Source organism: Oratosquilla oratoria, chromosome 33 (assembly GCF_046742065.1).
Source record: "Oratosquilla oratoria isolate Oo_2021 chromosome 33, ASM4674206v1, whole genome shotgun sequence".
Taxonomy (NCBI): Eukaryota; Metazoa; Arthropoda; class Malacostraca; order Stomatopoda; family Squillidae; genus Oratosquilla; species Oratosquilla oratoria.
In genome coordinates, this window is record NC_134809.1 from 13177430 (window position 1) to 13204116 (window position 26687).

The window sequence follows — 26687 nt, forward strand, 5'->3', positions numbered from 1 at the left end:
GAGGGCGGATTTGAAATTCTAATTTAAACTGCCGTAGCGTAGTACTGTCCTGATGGGGGATTTCCGGAGGGCAAACTGGAAGAGCGGGCGAGATGTGTTAATTATTAGCCAAATGCTAATGCACAAGTTAATGTATAGCTTAGCCAAATCGATGCCACGATAATTTGTTGGGAGTATACAATTGATTAGATTCACGAGAGATGAATCATTTCCATCGACTCCCCCCCCCCAAGCCCAGCTGGTCCTTAATCACGTAAAAAGTCGGTCATCAACTGATGTTCATTGTGATAAATGGAAGGGGAGAATAAAGGAGCTGGGAGGATACAAAAGGCCTGACAGAATTAGCTGGGAAATAAGGTCACAAGGGCATTCCCAGCCATTCAAATTTCTTACCCAAAGGCGTCACAAATTATTTAGGTATTTGGTAAAGATGGTGATGGCGAATTTAAAGGCGTTATCACTTCTTTTTTTTCCGTTGGAGCAGATTTGTAACCCGCAGCTTCCGGGAAGGAATGTGATATACTGGAGGAAAATAATTTTCCGCCGGCGTATCGAATCACATCCTGTGTATTTTTGTTGAGACAACAAAATGTTTTGCCACAGTGATTTTACGGCGGAAAAGGTTCTGTCGGGCAGTACCATCGATCAATCGGACGTTGGGGGAAAAATAGCCTTTAACATAAAAATATTCCCATTCATGTCTTATTCAAAAACGTTTGTACGAATTTGTAACAACTCGACAGTTAAAAGAAGAATCCCAGGTCAACGGGATCCTCTTACGACTACGAAGAGCCGATGACCGTTGACAAACTGAATGTCGACGTGACGTAGTAGCGCACGACTGCCTCCCACAGAAGCCTGTAATGCTCGCCTTTACCGGTTGCAGGAAACTATTATGAACACTTTACCGCACACGCGAGGCGACTACTCACACATTTACCGTCCACAGGAAACAATTACACACCTTCATTGCCACATGAATCTACTGCGGCTATTATTATTTATTATATATACCACGATACTCTGCGTAGGTGTGTCCACGTGCACGTCATAACCTGGACATAGTCGACTGTTTTCCATTACTTTATTTGCTACAAGTGACCGAATACAGTGGGTGTAGTATTCGTGCAAAACAGCGACACCAATTGTAGAGTGAGCAGTTGTAGCACCTGCTGCAGCAAGCAAACCTTTTGTTCACGACCGAAGCGAACGAGAAGGCTCTTCCCATACATATTCACTTAACTGTGATATACACCAGTCATGGGATCACGTCTCCATGTGTTGATTATATATATATATTCTATTTCCTCTTCTGTTTTGTTTTTGTGTTGGCTTTTCGCATATCGACTCACCTGTCGAGGAGAACTTTAGTATGAACAGCATCTTTTTACCGGTGCGCATGCGCGCGCGAGTAGACGAACGTGGACAGAAATGGGCGAAGATGGGGAGGAGGGGGGGGGGCGCAACGAACCGTTCGCAAGTGGAGTCACCCTGAAACTTTGATGGGTTAAAGCAGAGCGGATCGGATCCTGATCCCCGGTCTTGGGAATCCTGGGGCTCCGTTCCATCCATCCATCCACTTGACATCAACCTCGCCTTCCCATGCGATTATAATTACTACCTTGAACGAGGTCGGGGAAGGAATATATTGACAATTTTCATTACACGGCCGTTATCTTCGCTTATCACGGCATACGAAAAACAAATTGCACACACAAATTTATATGTAAATAAATATACATGTAGGCGCGAGATCAATTGTACAATCTCCCCTACACACACTAATCGATAAAAATCCGAAGTGCTCCGCCGTCACTCAGGTCATGGTAACGTGTTTATGGGTTGGAGACATCAATGGTAAGATTATGTTCGGTTACTATAACCACCATTAATGCTCCCAAACCGTAAACTAAGTAATAAAAAACGTTACCATGTCCTGAGTGACGGCTGAGCACTTCGGACCTTTATCGATATAGTGTTTGGGGGGGGGGAGTTCTACAATGACCCTACGGTCGAAGCAGTCGCCATTGCCTTATGCTCTTGGACTGATGGGGCAGGGGGTCAGAGAAAAAAAAAGGGACTAACCCAAAACTAAACGAACGAGAAACAGTATTCAGATTACGCTACCAACACACAATATACCCACACTCATACTCACTCACACACAACGTTACCTTATATTTCACGTTGGTTTATCTAGTTGAGGGTATTTATATCATTGATAATAATTCTGTAATCAGTGGAAAAATGGAGACATTGGCGTTTGTCGTCCGGCTGGTTGCGGGGGTAAATGGCAATTAGGTGGTTGTTACAAGGTGTTGTGTAAATTGGGCAGTCTACCACTGTGATATTGTTTGAGAAGCTTTACAATAGCGAATGGGAAGGGTCATTTCCTGTCATGAGGATGTGAGGCCGGAATGTTCCGTTATTAGATTGGCATTTCAAAAACACCAGTTATGTTGATGTGAAAACAGTCATGAACTTAAGTGGGGTTTGGTTATTTAAAGACAATTTGTTCTATGTTGATTCCGTTCTTCCCATATGGTTAGCATTGCTGATCAAAGACTGGGTGTCTGTTACTGATAGCGGAATGGAAGTATTGAAAAGTGACGTCATCTTTCCAGCTTCCTTGCCATTTATTCATTATCAGGGATGCCTACAATTGAATATAGACTTGAAGCTAGATTTACATGATCTATGAATGGAATTTGAAGATTCTTTGTAAGGCACTTCATTAATTTGATATGATTATAGAGAATGCCAAGGGGTTTGGGGTGGAGTTGTAAATAATAAATAAGGCGGCAAGGAAAGCAAAGTTCAGCAGTGAAGACTGAAAAGGTTAGGAGATCCAGATATGGTTTCATTTGGGATCGCTACTGTCTAACCCAACCTAACAGTTTGAATAGTAACCACTGGTGTACAAGTTAATTTTTGTTGAATAGATAGTCAGGTGGGAGAGAGGTTCTTGTCAGATGGCTTCAGTTGGCATTTTGACCTCTTATTAAGGCAACTAAATTAAGGCAAGTCTGTAATGGAGTACCTATGGGGCTCAGGTGTTGTAAGGGGAGGCTTTTGTCTGTAATTTCCAGTGTAGACAGTAGATACAGATACCTGTATGCACATGGAGATGTGCTCGTATACATGTGGACATGTGCTCATATGTGGACATGTGCTCATATGTGGACATGTGTTCATATGTGGACATGTGCTCATATGTGGACATGTGCTCATATGTGGACATGTGCTCATATGTGGACATGTGCTCATATGTGGACATGTGCTCATATGTGGACATGTGCTCATATGTATGTGGGCATGTGCTCATATGTATGTGGGCATGTGCTCATATGTATGTGGGCATGTGCTCATATGTATGTGGGCATGTGCTCATATGTATGTGGGCATGTGCTCATATGTATGTGGGCATGTGCTCATATGTATGTGGGCATGTGCTCATATGTATGTGGGCATGTGCTCATATGTATGTGGGCATGTGCTCATATGTATGTGGGCATGTGCTCATATGTATGTGGGCATGTGCTCATATGTATGTGGGCATGTGCTCATATGTATGTGGGCATGTGCTCATATGTATGTGGGCATGTGCTCATATGTATGTGGGCATGTGCTCATATGTATGTGGGCATGTGCTCATATGTATGTGGGCATGTGCTCATATGTATGTGGGCATGTGCTCATATGTATGTGGGCATGTGCTCATATACACATGGTCATATACTCTTATGATACATATACACTCATGTGCATATACACACCTATACTCGCATACACACAATTATACTCACATGCATACACATATTTGTATATATATATATATACACACACACACACAAAAGATGTACACAATTCGATTAGTTCACTAGAACCAACTAATAAAGAAGGTAACAGAGGTACCACTAAATTATATACCAGTGGCCTTGATTTATACAAGTGAAAATGAATCATGAAATTGTAAGATAAATGGATGAAACCTCTCAAAAAGCAATGAATAAATAAATAATGAATTTAGATTAAAGTAATCCTGTATTACAAACTGTTTTTACTTGAGTGACTAATGTCCTGCATGACAGAGGGAGGGGTGGACTGTGTATATCTGGACCTCAGAGCTTATGACAAGTGCCACATAACGAGATTGATATGGAAATTATAAAACACAGGAGGCATCTGCATAAACATATTAGAAAGTATAAGATTTCTTAAAGGATAGATGTACAAGAACAGTAACAAGACAAAAAGTTGGAATGGAAACATATAACCAATAACAAGGGCTCAGTTTTTGTTAGTGTATATTAATGACATGGCCAAAGCTATGCAAACTCGTTTCCTCACAATGTAAAAATCATGAAGAGGATGAGAAATGAGGAGGACTGTATGATGTTGCAATGGGACCTGCACAAAGTCTATGGAGTCAGGAATGGAAAATCAACCTTAAACACAATGAAATCCAAAATACTGGAAATGAACCAAAGCAAGATACGACATGATGGATTATAAAATAGGATACGAGATAATTGCAGACCTATTATCTTTAAAGCATCTAAGAGTGGCATCTCAATACATGGACAAGGACATAAAGAAAATCAGCTTGATATGGCCCAGACTAGAATACACAGCAATGATATGGTTACCATAAAGAAAAATTTAAGAAAAATAGAGAAACATATGAAAAAGATTGAAGAAACTTGGACTTCCCATTTTGGAGTACAGACAGGCAACATAATGATATAGGTTTAGACAAAATGAACAGAAAAGAATCACTGGTACAAGAAATATCAACAAGATGACATAGAAAAAAAGTTGAAAAAAAAAAAAAAAAAAACCTGTTTAAAAGAAGTCGGGTAGTATAGCTTTCCATATACGAGTTAAAAATTGTGGAATAAATTAGATGAAAATTTATTCTTAGCCAACACTATAAAATAAGGCAAGGTTGGACAAAAGGAGTAAAATAGATGGGCTCCCATGGGCATTGCTCATGGGACACAGATAATGCAAAAGTCACGAGAAGAGTCAAAAAATGGGGACTGTAGGTTATTACAAATAGATCTAGACACTATATTCATGAGGCAAAGAATGGAAAATAATTTCAGTACCAAAAAAATGCATACTGGAAATGAACAATACCTGAAGTGATCATCTTTCAACTATTCCATGGAAAGTAAATCCATTACAAAAGTAAGATGAAAATTATTTAGGAGTGTTGATAAAAGATAACTTGTCACCTGACAGACAAAAAACAGTAGGATTGAGGTAGACAGACTGCTGCCAAAGACATAAGTAGCTTTTCACTATAAATGGAGAGATGATTTTAACAATAATACTAATTGTGGAGAAAAATCAACTGAGGTGGTATGGACATATGATGAAGATGGACATGGAAAGATTTCCACTACAGTACTACCAACACACACCATGAGGGGGAAGACCAGTGGGAAGATCTAAGAAGAGATGGAGAAATGGAATGAGAGAAGCAATATAGATTTATTTGATTTATGAAATTTTTGGCTTGAAGGCCAAGCGCCAGAGCCAGTAGGCCATTCAGCGCATATTTATCTTATATAAATAGATAAGAATCAATATAGAGAAGAGGGGAGAACATGAGGTCAATAGAAGAGAGATACAAAGATCCTGATGGAGAAACTTGGGTCATCACAACTGACAAGGCAACTGCCCTACCTGGAGTATGGCGAGGTGGGAAAAGAAGAGATGATGAAAATACTCAGAAAGCCTGATCCAGCCAATACTAGATCATGCTCCACTGTACGGTGCTCACACAGAGGTGACATGAGCAAGATTGGGAAAATAAAAAATGGTAACAACCAAATCAGTTTCCAGCCTGGCAGATAAACCAAGGAGAGACTAAAAGCACTGTGTCTCCCAACTTTGAAAGACTGAAGAGAAAGAGGTGATATGATTATAGTATTCAGGTCATTAAAGGGAATACACTGATCTCTTCATTAGGGGAAGGAAGGCTTTGAAGTCGTATGAACAAATTAAGAGTACAAGTCAAAAGTATACAAAAGAAATACATTCTCCATATAGATCCATCTATATTTTGAATAACTTGTATGATATAGCCCAAGCTGGTATAATATACGAATTCAAATTTATAAAAGATAATCAGAAATTAAGGATATAAGCCAAGTCAGAACCATACATAAATTTGAGGCTAGGTATGATAAATTGGAGAATAGAAAAATGTACCCCATAAGCAATTCTCCTTTCTTACATGTTACAATTAGTTAAATTAGGCAAATACACACACAATATGTACATACATACACTATCAGATCTCACCCAACACAACTCCACTGTGCACAAAATTTCACATTTACACAAATAGGAAAAATATCCTAGCATTTACACCACCATGATTCATACCACAATTTGAATAGCCTGCGGGGTCATGTTATTCGCCAGTGTCTGGGAACCTATTTTTTCCTATAAGACCCATTATTCTCCCAACACGAATTTCATCCTGCTCGATGGCTAAGGAACCTAACACTTGTGATGCGCAGCTGCCTGGTGTAGGTTTTATGGTCTCTTACAGTCTCCTTCATTCTTATGTGTGTTATACAAGGAATCTTCGTTTTAGGACTGTCCCCAGTTTTGCATTTTGTGATTACAATGCTGGCAGTATTTCTCTGTATTACCCTCTGCTGCTGCTGCTGCTTTTTTTTTTTTTTTTTTCCTTCCCTCTCTCTCCTTATACAAAAGTTGGTGGGCACCTCAGAACAACATGTTGTTCGGCAGTGGACTGAGGAAGGAAGCATTGGTAGTGTGCCATTTTGGGTTAGTCATTATTTGCTCTCTTGTCTGTGTTGGTTTTTGGATTTTTACTTTTCATTATGGCTCCCAAAGCAGCAGATTCTTCTGATGGCAGTACATTGAAGAAAAGGAGAGCAATCGCCATGAAAGGTGCTCATTTAGGCTGGTTCCGACTTACGTCGAAAACTGGTTTACAATATTGTATAGGAATGGAACTCCATAGTACCTCAAGGAACCCCTGTAAATATATAAAAGCATACCTGCGAAACTAGTCAGGAATAAACTCAAGACTAAGACTCCTGTGTTTCCTACTCCGCTTACATCAACCTGTCAGAATGTCTCAACATATATATATATATATACACACACACACACACACTTGTGCACAATCGATCAGTGCCTTGAAATTCAATAATTGGATAACCTGCAGCCACTGACAATCTCTGAAGAATATTTGGGCTGTTATCTGCATTGTATCAATATGTGACAGTTTCCACTGACTGTCAGCTCTCCATAAGTGAGTGTAATAATACTGCTGAATTAAATCAATATCTTGGGCCAACTCCAGACAGTGAGTGTCAAACCATTGCGGTTACAATTGAAGGATTTTCGAAAATGGGGAGCTTTGCTGTCCATCTTGCAGGACCAGCACATGGTCCCTACATATACAAATATATGGAGGAAAGGCTTCTATTTCTTCCATTATCAATCCATTGAAGAATGCCCAAAGGGCCAAAACATCTGGTTCCGAATAAAGCTCTATACTCTAGCCTTAGTTTCATTGCAACCTCATCACTGTATGTATATTATATATATATATATATATATATAATTGGATGCATGCATACATATATCTATACAATCCTAGCATACACAATATAGTTCGACTTTAAGTGATATTGTGTTTGCTTCGGGTTATATATCCTTATGGGTGGGTGGAAATCTTATTGGTCACTGCAGTTGGGAAATTTGTCATTACTTATTCTTTGGGAGGAGGGTAGATGTGGGGGCAAGTGAAACTAATATGTACTTGTTCATTCCAGTTGCCCTGGTGGGGACAAGTGAAACTAATATGTACTTGTTCATTCCAGTTGCCCTGGTGGGGGCAATGGAAGGTCTAAGGGGTTTGGTGTTCATGCATTAATATTGTGTTATGGAATTAGTAAGATACTGGCACTTATCGAGAAGTACAAAAAAAATAAATAAATAAATAAATAAATAAACTGGCTAAAACACATGAATCTATTTTCCCTAAAAAAGCTTAGACATGGGTGATTTGATACAGGTCTTTAATATTCTAAAAGGAATCAACATCCAAGACTAAATTTTCATACAAAATGTGAATCCGACATGAAATAATGTCTCAAATTGTCAGGAAGTAGATCTAATTAGGAAGTGGGTCGAAATAATTTTGCTAACCGTGTAGTAAATGAATGGCATAAACTTCTGGCAGAGGCAGTGCAATACTAAAGTTCAAAGTTTTAAGATTCATTTAGAAAATACCTAAGCAAAGTCCTGTAATGCCCGCCATTTATTTTATTCATTATTCATCATTGTTTATTATTATTATCTATAACTAATTTCCCCCATCTCCCTGCATCCAACATAGTTATGGACCAAAATGTTTCCTGTCTGCATGCTCTTCCTTTGTAATCTTATGCAGAATGGCTGATATTCATGAGATGATGTTTACAGTATAATTTGTTAATTTAATGTTTATAACCAATACTTTGTTGACATTGGTAACTGTTTTGACATTATTCATGTGGAAAATTTTGTGTTGTTCTACATTTGATTGCATTATTTTACTGGTCCATGTTACTTTGAATGCACTACATCTGTAATTCTTTGGTCAATAAAAATTTAACTACTTGGTATTGTGGTAGGATGGATTTGAGTTTGTACCTCCTGTTTTGTGGCTGAAAATGCTTCACTGGATATTACAGATGAGATATGGATGGATATGGATGAGAGAGATTTACTGTCATTTGGAGACTGAATGGTTTGTCGTCCTTTATGGGTGGCAAGTTTACTGATGTGGTGTTTATGTACTCTTCTATAATTCCTCCTGGTGGTGGATCTTTTTCTTGGTGTAGATTCGTAGGTGTTGGGGTGGGGGAAAATTGATTTGTGGGCGTGGGTTGTGGTGGATTGGTTGGGATGAGGGTTGTGGTGGATTGGTTGGGATGAGGGTTGTGGTGGATTGGTTGGGATGAGTGTTGTGGTGGATTGGTTGGGATGAGTGTTGTGGTGGATTGGTTGGGATGAGTGTTGTGGTGGATTGGTTGGGATGAGTGTTGTGGTGGATTGGTTGGGATGAGGGTTGTGGTGGATTGGTTGGGATGAGGGTTGTGGTGGATTGGTTGGGATGAGGGTTGTGGTGGATTGGTTGGGATGAGGGTTGTGGTGGATTGGTTGGGATGAGGGTTGTGGTGGATTGGTTGGGATGAGGGTTGTGGTGGATTGGTTGGGATGAGGGTTGTGGTGGATTGGTTGGGATGAGGGTTGTGGTGGATTGGTTGGGATGAGGGTTGTGGTGGATTGGTTGGGATGAGGGTTGTGGTGGATTGGTTGGGATGAGGGTTGTGGTGGATTGGTTGGGATGAGGGTTGTGGTGGATTGGTTGGGATGAGGGTTGTGGTGGATTGGTTGGGATGAGGGTTGTGGTGGATTGGTTGGGATGAGGGTTGTGGTGGATTGGTTGGGATGAGGGTTGTGTGGTGGATTGGTTGGGATGAGGGTTGTGGTGGATTGGTTGGGATGAGGGTTGTGGTGGATTGGTTGGGATGAGGGTTGTGGTGGATTGGTTGGGATGAGGGTTGTGGTGGATTGGTTGGGATGAGGGTTGTGGTGGATTGGTTGGGATGAGGGTTGTGGTGGATTGGTTGGGATGAGGGTTGTGGTGGATTGGTTGGGATGAGGGTTGTGGTGGATTGGTTGGGATGAGGGTTGTGGTGGATTGGTTGGGATGAGGGTTGTGGTGGATTGGTTGGGATGAGGGTTGTGGTGGATTGGTTGGGATGAGGGTTGTGGTGGATTGGTTGGGATGAGGGTTGTGGTGGATTGGTTGGGATGAGGGTTGTGGTGGATTGGTTGGGATGAGGGTTGTGGTGGATTGGTTGGGATGAGGGTTGTGGTGGATTGGTTGGGATGAGGGTTGTGGTGGATTGGTTGGGATGAGGGTTGTGGTGGATTGGTTGGGATGAGGGTTGTGGTGGATTGGTTGGGATGAGGGTTGTGGTGGATTGGTTGGGATGAGGGTTGTGGTGGATTGGTTGGGATGAGGGTTGTGGTGGATTGGTTGGGATGAGGGTTGTGGTGGATTGGTTGGGATGAGGGTTGTGGTGGATTGGTTGGGATGAGGGTTGTGGTGGATTGGTTGGGATGAGGGTTGTGGTGGATTGGTTGGGATGAGGGTTGTGGTGGATTGGTTGGGATGAGGGTTGTGGTGGATTGGTTGGGATGAGGGTTGTGGAGGATTGGTTTATGGGTGGGGGTTCTGGTAGATTATTTGTGGGCAGAGGTAATGGTGGAATGGAGGGTGTAGGGGGTTGTACCTCAAATGGGGAGAATTCGTGGGGTTGATTTGATGTTTCTATTGATACAGTGATAGGTACACAGGTGAGGGAGGTGTCAAGGTTTGTCAAGGAAATTTCTTGCATCATGTACTGTAGGTGACCTTTCTTGGTGTGGTTCTTTGGATGGAACTATTGATGCATGTGTAAGTATTTACCTAATTGTCGTATACAGGAAAGGAGCAATGCTTGGGTTCCTTCTATTCTCTAATTCTTTATCATACCTAGCCTCAAATTCATGTACAGCTACAACTTAATATATATAGCCTTCATTTCCAATTATCATATTTAGATTTGAACTTGTGCATTGTTTGAGCTTGGGTTACATCACTTCCTAAGCTACTCCAAGTATCTATGCATCTACATGGAAAACTTTATTTCTTCACATCCTTTAGACATTACTAGCTTGTATACCAAGAGCTCTTTCCCTCTTATTTGGGAAGTTGCCAAGTCAAAGGCACATGCCTACTCCCACCCATTCCTTATCTCTGCACTTCATGGATGAGGTTATCCCTGTATCTGGCCCTGGGTCATTAGCAATATAGCAAGACACAGTACATCCACAGCAAGGCCACTTCACTTAATTGGCAACTCCCCCTCTCCATACCCTTGTGCAGGAAACAAGACATGAAGAAATTCCTTTGGGGTTGTGTCAAAATGTCATTCATACATAAGCACTCATCCCCACCTCCCTTTAGACATTTGGTCTTTCTTAATTTGCTCTCATGACCCCTTAAAAGCTGCCCCCCCTACCCATCTTTAACGAGATCTGTCGTTGCAATCCCCTTTAATGACCTGAACACTGTAATCATATCACCTCTCTCTCTTCAATCTTTCAAAGTTGACAGACCCAATGCTTTTTGTCATTCCTCATATGGTTATCTTCCAGGCCAGTTTAGTTAGTAGTATGGTCCCCACACAATAAACGACACATATTCCAGTCATGGACATTACAGGGTTTCGGAGTTCATTATCTCTTCATCCGTATAGTGAAACTCCACTTCTGACTTTCTGCATTAGTCCATACGTCTCTCCCACAATCCTGCCAGGTAACAGGTTGTCTTTGAACAACACTCCCAAACTCTATCTTTTGATTTTAATGGATTTGCATCCCAACTAATAGTATAAGAATGGTCTTTTGCCACTATTGCCCATTTGCAGTACATTTTTTTTATATTTGTTAATATATCTATTCATTTTTTTTTTTTTTTTTGGTATTGAACTTGTTTTTCCATTCTTTGTTCCATGCAATAATTGTGTCTAGATTATTTTACAAATATTCCAAGATTTTTACACAAATAGTGTATACATTTGTGTTTGTGATATGATAGAATGTAGTGCTTTGTATGTTACTCCTTTTCTGATCATCCTGGACTACCTCAAGATATGCACCATGCGAGGGAAAAACCTATATTCATCAAATGTTTCACTCGTTAGAGCTTTATGAAGTACAGAGATTGTACTCATCTTTGGCTTCCCTGAAGTTGCATCCCAAATCTCTGAGATTAAAGGATTTCTTTTTCCAATTGGTATACTGTGTGGTGAGGATGATGCAGTGATCATCCTTACAATTTATACATTTTGCTAGGTTTGAGCACGGGATACATATACGGTGACAATATCAGTAAGTTGTCCAAAGTGGCAGTTGAGCACAAATTCTTTGTCAAGACGTTCATTTTCCACTCCTAACTCCATTTATGAACCTTATCTAGGTCTTCCTGCATCAATTTACAATCCTCTTCCTACATAATCTGCAAATAAGTTTGCATAGCTACCTATTCCATTCATATCATTAATATACAGTAGGAACATTAAGGATGCAAGTACAGAGCCCTTTGGTACCCCAATAATGAATTCCAACTTTTAATCTATTATTACTCTCCTCATACCTGTCTACATACATAAAGGTTTCTTCCTCCTATGATGAATGTAGCCAGCCAAGGGATCCAACCCCACCCATCCATCCACTTTCCTTTCATCTCAGCTCATTGTGGATAAAGGGCCACCCCACAATCATTCTCCACTCACACCTATCTACCTTCTTCCTTCCTTGCTCAGCAGACATTCCTCTTCACCCAAAGCCTTCGCCCCATCCATCCATCTCATTCTTGGTCTTCCCCGAGTTCCCATCCATCCATCTCATTCTTGGTCTTCCCCGAGTTCCCATCCATCCATCTCATTCTTGGTCTTCCCCGAGTTCCCATCCATCCATCCATCTCATTCTTGGTCTTCCCCGAGTTCCCATCCGTCCATCCATCTCATTCTTGGTCTTCCCTGACTTCCCATCCACCTTTGCCTTCCACACTCATTTTGCTAGTCTTTTTTTCTACTCATTCTTTCCATGTGCCCTTCATAATTCTCTGTTTGCATCCATTCCTAAGACTTTATTTCATTCCCCGAAGACATCTACTTGCTTCCCTCACTTTCCAGATTACCTCAGCCCCTACTCCATTCCATGCTACTTGTGACTTTAATTAGTCGAAACTATCCACCTCTTTTAGCCTCGCCTACATCTGTCTAGTCTTTTAACCCCTTTGTTACCGACCCGTCAACCTTACGTAAACAAACATTTAAAACCGTCCCACGAACGGCTGGAGCCTTATGTTTGTAAACACACACACTTGCCACCACGTGGGTAGAAATAACACTCAAACCGAGGCCTTGAGAGCCCTAAATACACACAGCTTATAACTGTGACACATGTGTGTCACGGGAAGCACGCTCGGTTCCTGGCGGGTGCACTCAGCTGCGACACGCAGGTGTCGCAAAACACACATCCGGTACTGAAGGGGTTAAACATTTCAGTGCACTTACTTTAAAGCCATCTTCTAACTTTCATGTCAATCTTTTGGCAAACCCTGGTATTCACAATCCACACATCTCTCACACACATACCACCATCTCTTAAAAATTCATCCCTCTGTTTTTTTTTTTTTTTTTTTGGGGGGGGGGTCACATTTTGGCATCATACTGGTGCAGGATACTGGTCTATAATTCAGCATCATCTCCCCATTCTATCCTTCAAATACTGGTACCACATTTGCAATATCCAGATAAATGGCAACTTCCTCTCTTCCAGAACACACTCAATTGACATAATTCATCCACTATTTGTTCCTATACTTCTTCAATATACAATTTGATATTCCACCTGGCCCTGAATTTTCTCTCCCTTTTTTTTTTTTTTTTTTTTTTTTACTTTTATTAACTTCCACTGTTTTGTTTACAACACCTTCATTTTCTTTACCCCTTTTCAACTTCGAACTTCTCATCTGTACTGAATACTTCCTGGAAACTTTCATTATTTCAGCTTGCATTCTTGCTTCTTCATCCCACTTCAACTTTCACACACTTATCTTTCAGATGCTCCCTCCCCACAAACTCCCACTCTTTTGTCACCTCTCCCACTCATCTTCAGTACACATTTTTCCACTCTTCTCAGTTCCTTTAGTTTCATTGAACTCCCTTCAATCTATTCCTTCAAAGTATTTTTTCAGTTTAACAAAGTTAGCTTTTGCAAAGTTGCATCTGCATACTTCCTTTTATTTTGGTTTTCCCCACTTCCAACATAAATCCAAGGACATGATAACACTTACCCAATGGGCACCAGTTATTCAATTATCCAATTACCTCTGGTTATGCGATTATAATAAAATCCAGTCCTGGAGGTGTATCTCGGCCTCTATATCATGTTGTTGCTTTCACCCATTGGTAATTATATTTATCATATCATTCATTGCTACATTTAACAATATATTCCCCCAGGATTCCTCACTTTCGTCTCGCATTCATCCTATTTTACCTCCCCACAATTGAAGTCACTCATTTCTTGTTCTTTTCAATTATCCATCCCAAATGCTTGGCTATTTTGCTTATTCATCTTGTTTCATTACATGCTCTGGTTTTTGGAAGGATGTGTGTCAATGTGACGTTTCTTTATCTAACCCTTCCACTTGTAATTCTTACATTCATTTTTATGACTGACCGCACAGCAACTGAAGAAATTGTGTATATTAAGTTTGAAATTATGGAAATGCAAGATTTTTGGAACCGTTATCCATGTAAATATGTACATATGAAGTTTAAAAATTAAACCGATTATAATCCACTTATCTATACCCATTACAATGTTTAAAGGCATGCAGTATGCTTTGCATACAATCAAAAAAAAAAAAAAAATGTTCATAATGCCTCAATTTACAGGAATCTATTTTAAAAAGAATTACTTTGTCAAAATTTTAAAAATCTCACTTGGGGAAAAAATTTACATTTTGACTGCATATGCAATTGCAAAAAGTAAACTGTATTCAAGTTAACATTCTGCATGCCAGTAAAGCATGCAAGACCTTCTGTATACATTGGGACATCTACTCTGCAAATGTTGCCTTCTGCCGTGAATACACGTATCAGAAACCAAATATACCGACAATCTGGCATCCCAAAACGGTTGTCCTTTTCTCAAGTTTAAAGTAGAAAATAGCCTCTTGGTTACCTGGCAAATAAAGTAGCTGCCACAGATGCACTTACCGTTGGAGCCATCACTCCCTGCAAAAAGTACGATGTCTAAGCTTCAGCTCAAAATCTGCTGTGATCCAAGGTTCTCCCGTATACCTTTACTCCCTTCTTTCTAGCAGATTCATGATCAAAAATAGTGACCAATTTACTCCGAGTCAGACTTTCTTTACATCATACAAACACTATTATATATTTTACAAAATAAAAGTACTGAAAATATATTGGCTGCATTTATATGAATGGCTATCATTCAAGGCCAAGCAATGACTACAACTATTAAAAAACAATTATCAAAAAACATGGGAAAGACTAGTCATGTATTTCCCATTATCCACAAACAGCTACTACTGCCAAACGCGGACTAGGTCATCATCCAAAACTGAATACTACTAAAAAAATTAAACTACATAAAAAAAAAGGATAAAAATAAATATGCTACTCTAGGTAACAACCACACAATATTTATGTTGACAGATAAGGAGAGATGTAGTAGAGACAGATTATGACATACTTTGCATATCCAAGCAGTATGACGACCAAGCGACCATAATAAATCATATTGAATGAGAGGGTGTGTGTGTGCTCATTGGCTAGCTTGATTGCCCTGTGAATAGTTGGGTTTAGCCCATCAGTTGCAGTCTCACTGTACCAATGCGTACTTCTATGATGTTAAAACTTATAATATGCCCGCCCTGTAGTTGTAGTAATGAAAGTAGTAGCAATAGTAGTAGTAATAGTAGCAAAAGTTGTGGAAGTAGTGGTGGTGATGGTGGTAGTAGTAGTAACTGTGGTAGTTATAGTAATTAATAGAAACAGCCATGAAGTGGTAGTAGGGACAGTAATAGGCGGATGCCAACTTTTGCAATCAGATCATCACATTCCTACCAATATCATTAGTCTCTATCCTTTTTATCTATTTCTGTAAGTGGTAGCTTAATTTAGTCAAAGTGGAAACAAACCGCTAATTCCTCAGTCCAATTTGACTTATTCGGGGAATTCCTCCTCAGTGGTTTCTATTTGTTTCCACATGTTTATTCCAACTAGACAGTGAAGAAGCAAGCAGGTCCCCAAGCTGTTCATTATCAGTGATTAATTCTTCTTATCATTTGATAGGGCAACTTTTCTGTTGTAGTCCAAACAGTGACATTAGCTGGATCAATTAATAGTAGCAACAGTATAGTACTAGTAATAGTAGTAGTAGTAGTAGTAATAGTAAATGGCAATCTCTAGAGGCTAAAAGAGAAAAGTGTCCAAAAGACAAGCAAATTACGATGTCTACCAATGCCCTTTTTATTACAAAGGTTCAAACTACAATTTCTACCAATAACCTTTTATTACTAAGGTTCAAACTACAATATCTACCATTGACCTTTTTATTACTAGAGGTTCAAACTACAAAGTGCGGCAGATGCGTCGCTTACAGCCTCCCGTCTCCCTTCCCGCTCTACAAGACGAGCAGCTTCAAGCACCACCAACACACCAATGCAAACAAAGCAAAACAAAAACAATGCAATGGCTTCCTCAAATTACTAAACTATTGTAGTAAGGACTCAAACAAAAGGAATATCTAGCTTGTAACAAAGGAACATACCACCACCCTACCAAGCCAGTATGATGGAGGGTAGTGGCTGTGCTGTGTTGGTGGTGTTGCTGTCACGTCAGATCGGCAAGGGCTCTACTGTGGGCGGGGCCAGTGGCAACAGCTCTACAGGTCGTACATATACAAGAGGCGGCCAGAGCTACAATGGGTAGTTATAGTAAACGGTAGGACTAACATGACCCAGAGCCACCACCATACACCTGTCTCAGCACACCAGTGACAGACAGCAATGGTGGCACTGGTTCAGCTAGGCACTACCTGCTGACTGGCTGGTTGGTTGGTAGGCTGGCTGGCTGGCTGGCGGAACTACCAAACATTTCACGTCTACAGTTCAGTATTGCTCCTACACCTCAAGTCTTGCAGTCCTTGTTACCCATCTACAGCCACCACCACCTTCAAACATGCCTGCAGTCTTTCTCTACAATCAATGTGACCTTATTGTGTTCTTTGATACTGCATTGTGTCCATGGAAGGTGGTGATGACAGAGGGGGAAATGGGTCAACAGGGCCTTCTTAACTAATTCAGTCAGATTGATTATACCAATAGGGTTGCAAAATCACCAGGTTAGGTCAGGTCAAGTCATAGTGGAGTGGTGGGATTGGCACAGAACTGTTGGAAGAATCCATGCAATATGAATAAAGAAAACTGAAGTACCAACACTACTTTGGTTCCTCGTAGAGTTAGGAAAAAAAATTAAACAAAAAAAAAATAAAAAAATAAATAAAAAAATTAATAATAAAATAATAGTAATAGAATAAAAAAAAAAAAAATTGATAATAGCAGATGAATAAAAATATAAAGAAATGAAACTAACTATTTTGCTAGTCATGTGCCTCCCACAATGTCTGCATAAAGCAAATCCTATCCACCAGAAATCCTGAGGAAACTAGTGGCTGTTACTGTTGCTCCTAGCTAGGACAGAAACTGAAGGAATTCTTGTTTACCAAGCAAAGACCAGCCAGAGATGAAATGGCACAGTAATCAATGGGTAGGAAACCCCCAATATTGCTGTAAATGCTGCAGTGGTTGAATACTAACATTCAGAGGGGGGGGGAAAAATATTTCTTTTTGCTGCCAAATGATTTAGGGGCATTCTCGTCACCTTCCACTCGCCCTATGCAAAACTATGCCAATCCATCTCGATTCAAAATGCTATGCAAGAGATGGAAGAACCTGGATGGTGTTTCTTTTTTTTTTTGTGTTTCTTCTCACTGGCCTCTAGTAAGATGTACACAGGCTTTCTTGCTATTAATAACCATTTCTAAGGCTGATCAGAAAGCAGTTCCCATTTTAGATCTATTATATAACCACGAACGTAAGCAGAAAAAAAACAGAGGGATAAGGATGTCATAGAAGAGGTCATGTGTGACTGATGGAAGTGACGCATTACTAGATCAATAGTGGCTGATGGAGAATGGAAAGTGGGGGGGGGGATGGAGAGAGGTAAGAGGAGGGGGAAAGGGGTGGGAATGAGAACCAGATTACAGCCATAGGTGACATTTGGACTCGAAAGTTAAGGTTACTACTTCAGTTAAAGCATGCAATAAAACAGCTTAACTATCAACTAATTTCAAACACTGAATGAAAAATAAATAAACGAGAAACACGTTATAATAAAAATTGAGGTTTCAAGGACCTGACGTGGTGTCTTTTGCAACCCCAGGTATTATTATTCCAAAGATGAAAAGCCGTAAAGAGACAGGCCAAATTCTGGGCATTGTTGAGGCGGACATAACAGTAAGTGATAACGATAATGATAATAATAATAATAATAATAATAATAATGATGATAAATGTAAAGGGCATCCATAAACCTATTGCCCAAAACTGCCACATAAAAACAACAACAATATCTGCTGCTGCTACAATAACTAATGGTTGCCCAAGCTGTTCAATACAATGTGGGTAATACAACACAGACAATCATCACCATTAATAAAATCACGTGATCATCAATTTTGATAATAATCATAATGGTACTCATAATGGTAACAATACAAATAATACAGTAATAGCAATTAATCATACTAATAAAAGTAATAATACTAAAGGACTGGAGAGAGAGAGAGCACAATAGCAATAAGGACTTGGCCATGCTAGTTGCTGCTGTCCTTGTGCAGTCAAACAAAAAGGCAAATAGTAGTAGTAGTATTAGTCATAGTAATAGTTGTACTAAACAAAGATAAAGGCGAGGTTACGGGATGAAGTAGTGTTTTAAGAAGTCAAAGTAAAGAAGTTTGGGGTACTGGTCCATAAGTCAGACTGGGATGATCATGTAAATTTTGTGTTGAAAAACTAAGTGCTACAAGTAGAAATTATGAAATGAAGGTAATAGTTGTACCAACTAATTAAAATCAGATACATTTGATTTGGTGTGTGCTGACATTTTATACTCCATGACGGTGGGAATAAATCTTAAGAAAACAAAAACAAAACGGAAGGAACTTTTGTTATTAATAGAACTGAGGTGACTACAATGTGTACCAATGAAAAGTTATAGGTGGGAGAAAAAAAAAAAATAAAATAAAATAAATTTGCTTTATAATAACTAAAAGGAGCAATGCTTCTCTTCCTTAATATGGGACAAGAAAATGTAGCAGGAGGGGGAGGGAGGGGGGGGGGGTCAAGTATAGGGCAGGTAGCAGAATATCAGGATTACAAGTTAATATGTAAACTGAACTAAGTAATGAGAAGATACAAATAAATGATGCAAGGCTAAACACTTCCAATTGGCATAATCAAATTGCACTACAACTCTACAGCCATTTCAACTTGCCATGAAGGTAAGAGGGGATGAAGAAGAGAGGGAGGGGGGACATAACAGCCAATAGCTTACAAACTACATTCAAAACACACCAATATACACACAAAAGTAGATGGGCCTAAATCAACCAATAATCAAATTCATACAATTTAACTTCAACCATCTACCCTATTTCAAACATTAATCATCTGCAAGTAAATCAGTAAGAAAAATAAATATATAAATAGACAAATAATAATCAAAATAAATATAAAACAGAGGGAGCAGAGCACTACTTTGGAGCACAACATGAATGATAGCTTTCATAAGTGTTTCGCTCAAGTTTTTTTTTTTTTTTCCTTTTTTTTTATATACGTTTTTATTTGGGTTATCAATGGCTTATTCCCAAAAATGGAAGAAAAAAGTTTTACAGCATCACACTTCTTTTTCACTATTGGAGTGGTGTGTTCAAATATAATAATAGATACACTCTCATATTGGTTTTGAAAATAGGTCGATTTTATTTCGGACTTTTATAGCATTATGTTCACACTTTTTTATGTACAAAAATAGAGGGTTTCCGACACTTATTGCTTCGTGACATTGCCTCTATACAAAAATGGTGTCGTAAGCTTTCATTATTGGTCTTGTAAATAGTAAGTAGTTTATTAAGTAGGAGGGGTGTGGTCCTACTTGACTGTTGGACGTGGGTTTGGTGGAAACTTAGCTCATGCTGCTGCTGCTGTGTGTGTGGCCATGGGGCAGCACCTAAGATACTTTGTGACTCTAGTTCAATCAACACATCTTCTAGTGTCAACTTCATTTGGCACAATCAACAAAGATACAATCAATTCACCAGATTCAGACAAAAATTATTTCATCACAGAACTTGGAAGTTAGAAAGACATTCCAATATTCAAGTAAAAACAAATAAATGATAATAAATAAATAATAATAGAAATTAATGATAATAAAATAAAAATCAAATAAATAAAAAATTAAGTGAAAACTGGATTCCTAATCATGCTGGGTGGCTTCCCCAAGAAAAACAAATAAACGACAAAATAAACAAAATCCAGGTACATAAAGAGTAAACCAAGCTATCAATGTTGAGGAGACAAAACTACAAAACAATAAGCACAAAATCATTCTATTTCCAAGTTGACTGGAAGATTGGTTGTACTGAGACTTTTATTTATTTATAATTTCTTTTGCCCTACCCAAATTCTGATGGAAACGGACACCCCTAACCATACTATTACCATCATGAGCTACTTGAACTTCCAGGTAGAATGAACCTATGCATTGGGAAGACCATAAGCGCCCTCATAAGCCACTGGACAGAGGCAAGACCGAGCCTGACAGGAGTGGAAGATGCAGTTGCCAAGGAGCCTACTGGTATTGCCGAGACAACCTTGCCATGTACTCTGCCACACAACCCAGCAGCTGTATAAAACTAAGACGAACAAAGGGCACTGACAAGCATGGAATCTTTGATTGGGTTCTTGGTGCCACAGGTTCCTTCTGTCCTCTGCCCCTTTGTGACATGTGGCTAGACTAACATCATTGCTCCAGGCACCAAAAAATAATGATCCTATTCAACCAGCTTTCTAGCCGTGACTTTGGCGAATGAAGACAGTATGCTACCAAACACGTGATTCTATCTGTGACGAACACAACAACAACAGCAACCACCCACATCAAGACTACAGCATTAAGAAGTGGTAGGATCCTAAAACTCTAGAAACTCTGGTCCCTCCAAGCCACGAAGCTTGAGGAAGAGTGACAAGATGCAACTAATTGGTCCTCTGTTTGGGCAACACACAAGGGCAGCAGCATTTAGGCTGGCTACGCTTAATACAAGAGTGCCTTCTTATCATGTACAGGGGCTAACCCCACCTAATAGCTAATGGAGATTATGAAGGGGAGGTGCACGTTGTACTTGTATATATGTTGTAGTTCTATCAGAGACATTAGAGAGTACCATTGCAGGTGAAGACTTGAATATTCGAGATATGTCACATTGCAGTGTTGTCTGGTCACTTGGGATGTGTTTCTTGTCATCTTTGTGGAGCCATCACCATAGCACAAACCTAACCAGATACCAAGAGTTGCTTTGTCTTCCAATAGTAGATTACAGGAGGCTTTTTAAAACCACCACAGAACTATCAATTAGCCACAACCATAGCTGGGTTGTGTACTGGACTAGCTAGACAAACCTCGCCACAACCTGCAAGCTAACCTTAACATACCCCTCCAAACACAATCTAGCTAGACAAGACATAACCCATGCTGAAGATCTGTTGATAGAGAAGTTATAGCAACAAGGAGTGACACCATTATCATAACAGACTAGATAAACCCCAGCATGACAGGTGTTACGATGATGCTAATCCCAGCTACCTTTTGTCAACAGTCCCTTTACTTCAGCAAATGCCTCAAACTTAGAAGTCTACGTAAAATCAACACCATGACCACCTAGTAGCTGCCAAAATTTACCTAAAGCTGCCAGTTGTAGCTACAGATACAGTAGGTCATTACCAATACTTCACTTTGCCCGTAAGTACTGACAAAAGCTACACTCTGCTCTTACTATAAGACTAAAGACATATTCAGTTGGTTCACACAGATGTATGCAGGTTAGATTAGTTACCAACCAACTTCAACAACTTACTGGCTTCAATCATTAACAAACACCACCGCAACCTGACTTAACATTACATACACTAAGCACCCAACACACATTTATAAATATATATGACATTGGTAGCCATTTTTACATGTTTAATCCAATGGGAAGAGACAAGATAGGTTCATTCTACCTTTACGCTGTAGTTGTAATAATAATAATAGTTAAAGTCAGCACTAGCAGGCATATCCACCAAACCGGTCCAACAAATAGTAACAGCAGCTTCTGTAGTCAGTAACCAACAGCAAGTATCTCAACTGTGATTCGCAGCCATGTTGTGATTCGCGTTCTATTACACGATATGCGTGATTCATTGTTCTGGAGATGCTCATCTCATAACCACCACCCCAACATTTGGAAGTAGGGCATGGCAACAAGTTAAAAGCGATTCCCCCGGCTAAACCTGGAAATTACTTGTACTGCTTGCACATACATATCCATCACCCTGGGTAGTTCATCCCACTTGAGCCAACTCAATGGCATCATACTTTTGGGGCCTAATCTGCATTTCAACTCAATCTTGGCTAGGCATGATTTTGCTTGAGCAAAGGTAGTTGAGCAAAGGCAGTATAATGTGTGTAAAAATATTTTAATACTCCTCTCATTGCCAATTTCTATACAAATGTATTATTGCTTGCTCAGATTTACTTGGTCCACTGGGAGGTTACATAATCTACCAATAGCACCCTCTCCATTGTTTCTTGCTAAGATAAATAATAATTTCAATAAGGGGACATGTCACAAGCACTTTGATTTCTTAGCTGAGCGCTTGCCATTTGATTCTTTGCTTCACTGACTAGCTACACGTCATGAAAGGGAATTTTATTATGATCTTTGGGCCAAGCACTTGTAAGTCTTGCGGCCAGGATGAAGAATGTGGGGAGGATAGGATCTGCTATGACGTATTTCAATTGATGGGCGGTGGGTGCCAACAAAAATGACCAACTAAATTAGCAAGATGACAGGACACTTACATATTTCTAAGAAAACTAACTAATACCTATATGTAAAGAGCTAAGTACAAAAAAATGAGCCATCACATCAGGTATGACTAGATATGAAAGAATACGTCTTTTTAAGTACGCCCCACCTTTTGCCTGCCAACAAGAATAACAGCACTACATTGTTGCTTGCTTTAGGACATACAATTATCCTAGTAGAATGATAAATACAGACAGTGCATGGCTAGCAGTAGTTCAGTCACAGAAGTGGATTTTACTTGAAACATGTGGAGTTAAAACAGTATAACAACACCCAAAGGGAAGAATAAAAGAAATGATTTCTACTGATGCTCTCATGTCTACAGTTGAGCTGAGATGCAGTTATTAGCATACCCCATGTCATACTAAAGAGTAGAAAGTCCCACACGGCACCCAAGGACACAGTGACTGGCCTTCTTAGTGGTTTTTGTTTAATTTACTGAGTTGGGCCTAAAAAATGGGCTAATTTAGGAAGCAAGGAGGGACAATTAGGGACAAATGGCATGTTTTACCCTCCACTGCAATGGCATTCACTTTGAAATTTCTTATTTGCATGTAGCAATCAATAAATACCTCCCCCCCTCTTTTTTTTTTTTTTTTTTTTTTTTTTCACAAAAGCTCGAGTGTCTTGTTAACCCTTTCAACAGTGATGCACAGTATGGGCTCTATTGTAACAAGTACCTAATAATCTTATTCAGCTTTGGGTCAGACCCTGGCTAGAACGGTCTCTCAATCAAGACCCAATTCAGGCCTGGTTCTACCCCCACAACTGAATAAAATTGCTTGGTATTGGTTATATAAAACACTATACTGTGAAACACTATGATGAATGGATTACTTTTTGGAGCCATATGGGACAAGAGAAAATGGGTGATCAAATCTACTTATTATTATACGACGAAATACTTGGGAGTCAGTACTGACCACAGAGCTGGTGTAATACATATGATCAAAATCTATTCATGTCAATTATAATAATAGTAATAATAATAATAATTAATATAAACAGAGGGCTATTGTGGGTACAGATAATAAGAACCCCAGTAGTAGCAACGAGACCCATGCATTGAACCAATGTCTCGTAAATAACGAGAGTATGTTCTGGCGCTCATTACACTAGAATGGCCCAACCACCTGGTGTACGTGCAAGCAAGGGCAGTCTGGTCCACAATACCCTACATAATCACCCAGTCAGCAAGTGGCAGACAAGGTGAAAAGGATGGGATGTGGCAGGGATGTGCCCTTGCATGCACGCTATATGGGTGCTGGGGTCCAGGTACTATACATGTAGTAGGGTTACAGAGAGGAAGGGTCAGGACAGGTTAAGCTGTGTCGAGCAGCCTCTGCTCTAGACAACAGCCAAACAATATTTTCCAAAACACAATGTATCCCAGACACAACGGCTACAGCTTCCACACAACTAACAACAGTAGTTTCAGCTAAACCAATGATGTGTTACAGGTAACCACCACATAAAAAGCTATTTACAATACAGTCTAGACTATCTGCTCTATGCCTAGAAGACATGAAACAAGAATGTTTAATCCAATCTATTGACATTAGCTGCTTTTATAAAGATGGCCTACATGAATTTACACTGCTGTCCATTCCAAATATAATGTGCAAATCAAATGTCAAGAAGGTTTAACATTTCTACCTTAGCACATGACCCCTAGGATAGGCCTAGAAGAGCTGGACTCATACAGTGTGGCATGCCAATACATTATCATGGTGAAGACAAAAGTCATATCCATAGTAGTACAAACGAGTGGGAGCCTGGTCTGAGATACTTACGAATTACTGTGGCGATGCAGATGACGATGGTGGAAGATGCCACGGGCTGCCCAGCAAAAAAAATCACTAAAGCAGCAGATAAATTGACTTGTCATGACTTGACACGATAAGAGAAGATCCAGTGGTGGTTTTGCACTTCGTTTTTTCAATATCGTCGTAGCTGGTTGTTCTTGTGGTGGCGTCTGTAATTCTTAAGACATGCCCAGCTGGTGGTAGTTGTTGGCAGGTTAGGAAAGGGTGCAAGGTGAGGTGAGAACAGCAAAGGGACAGTTGGGCATGGATATTGGATAGGGTGGAGCTGGATAAGGTAGGAGACATGGTTGGAAAGTACACAGAACAAATACCACTGAGGTTATTGTGTTTCACAGAAAGGACTCCATTAAGCAATAAAATGAACAGTGAGTATTGCTCTGCACTTATTACTAAACACTTGCTATAGACGTAGTGGAGTAGAAGTTGAAGTCTCAATGTGTGGAATGTCATCAAGAGAGTGGGGTGTTTGGAACTCTCTCCACAAGCTTCCTTACCAAGTCACAATATGGCCCCCTGTAATCAGGTCATCAGTAGTCTAAAGAAATGATAGCCAATCACTGACTTTGTCACTGCCATTAGTCGACACTAAGCCAAGCTGCTCACACCCCACTATTGACATTGTTCCAGAAGCCGTAGTGACTGCATGGCAACCCTGTATGCACATTTTGTGGCAAGAGCATGGTGGCAAATCCCTTACTTCTCTCTTTACAGCATTAGTACTATCATTACACTAGTATATATCCTATAGCACTTAGCACTACATAAATATATACACCTTTGTTCACTTCCACTTGCGAAGGTCCATGTATATAGCTTGGCTCTCGGCCACAACAGGACAACACTAAGAAACACTTACACCCTATGAACTCACACTAACAAAAATAAATAAACAAAAAGAATGTCTGAGAAAATGCCTTAAGTAACTGGACTAAGTGAGGGCAGGGTCCACTTGACCATGCCTAGAGAGACAAAATACTATTTAGTGTCGAGATCGTGGAGTGGGTTGAGGGAGGTGATGAGGAGGGGAAGGAGGCACAGGCCACCGGCACAAACTTATGGCACTACACAATCAATTCCACAAGAAGGCCACATATGATGATGAGTCCTCTCACAAATTAAAGGTGCAACAGGGAGAAATCTGAGGGAAAGAACACATAAGGAAAACTTAAATTATGCAAATTCCCTGAGGTTAAGAATATCTGGTGCCTGGCGGGGCAGGCCTAACCAGCAAGATGAAAGAAAGCCGAGGTTGGCCTGTGACCCCTTGGGAGTGTGGATGGTGACGGTATGGGTGGTGGTGGGTGAGAAGGTTTTGGGGGTTGTGATGGGCTGACTCAGGCATACATGCCCACACCATACATGGCAGACCAGTCCACCCCTTGGAAAGAAGACATGTCTATGTTTGTGAGAGAATAACCCTGGTAGGGGTTAGTTATGGCTGGGGTAGTGTGCATGGTGGGCAGAGCTTGTGTGGCATGGGTGGTCAAGGTGGTGTGATGGGCTGGGTTGGGGGCTGCAGCACTCACCACCGCACCTTGGACACCAGCTGGACCTCCAGGAGGACCACCAGCAGCTGAAACTGTTGCTGCTGTTGGAAGAGGGTATGGTGTGTAACGGTAAGCCGACAAGGCTGGGTAGGTTGTGCCTACACCAACCAGCTTGCCATATGCTGCATTCTGAAGGGCAGCAGCTTGGGCAGCAGCTTGTACTTGAGCTGCTTGTGCCACAAGGGGCGTGCCCAGTCCTCCCACTAGAAGCCGTTTGGACAGAAGAGAAGCTGCCTGAACAGCCTCTTTGGGTTGTGCCTTCTTGCATTCTACTTTCTTGTTCTTGATGGTGTGGAAGTGAATGTCACAGACACGCTCCACTACATCCTCATTTTCAAAAGTGACAAAACCAAAGCCACGGTGACGCTTAGTCTGGTTATCCATCAACATTACTGCCTCGTCCACCTGGACCAAAATAAAAAAT

The 26687-nt window shown here is 40.2% G+C and overlaps 2 protein-coding genes across 7 annotated transcripts in view; one reads left to right on the forward strand and one right to left on the reverse strand.

The window, feature by feature from the left end:
• The window catches only part of LOC143017763 (normal mucosa of esophagus-specific gene 1 protein-like), a 554471-nt gene that overhangs the window by 195294 nt on the left and 332490 nt on the right, over window positions 1–26687 (forward strand). The window lies entirely within an intron of this gene.
• Window positions 16151–26687, reverse strand: part of msi (RNA-binding protein musashi) — a 93699-nt gene continuing 83162 nt past the window's right edge. For all 5 annotated transcript variants that reach the window (XM_076172628.1, XM_076172630.1, XM_076172626.1 and 2 more), the window contains one exon: window positions 16151–26668. In XM_076172628.1, the coding sequence (XP_076028743.1) occupies window positions 26051–26668 (618 nt within the window). In that variant the 3' untranslated portion in view covers window positions 16151–26050. The remainder of the gene's footprint in view (window positions 26669–26687) is intronic.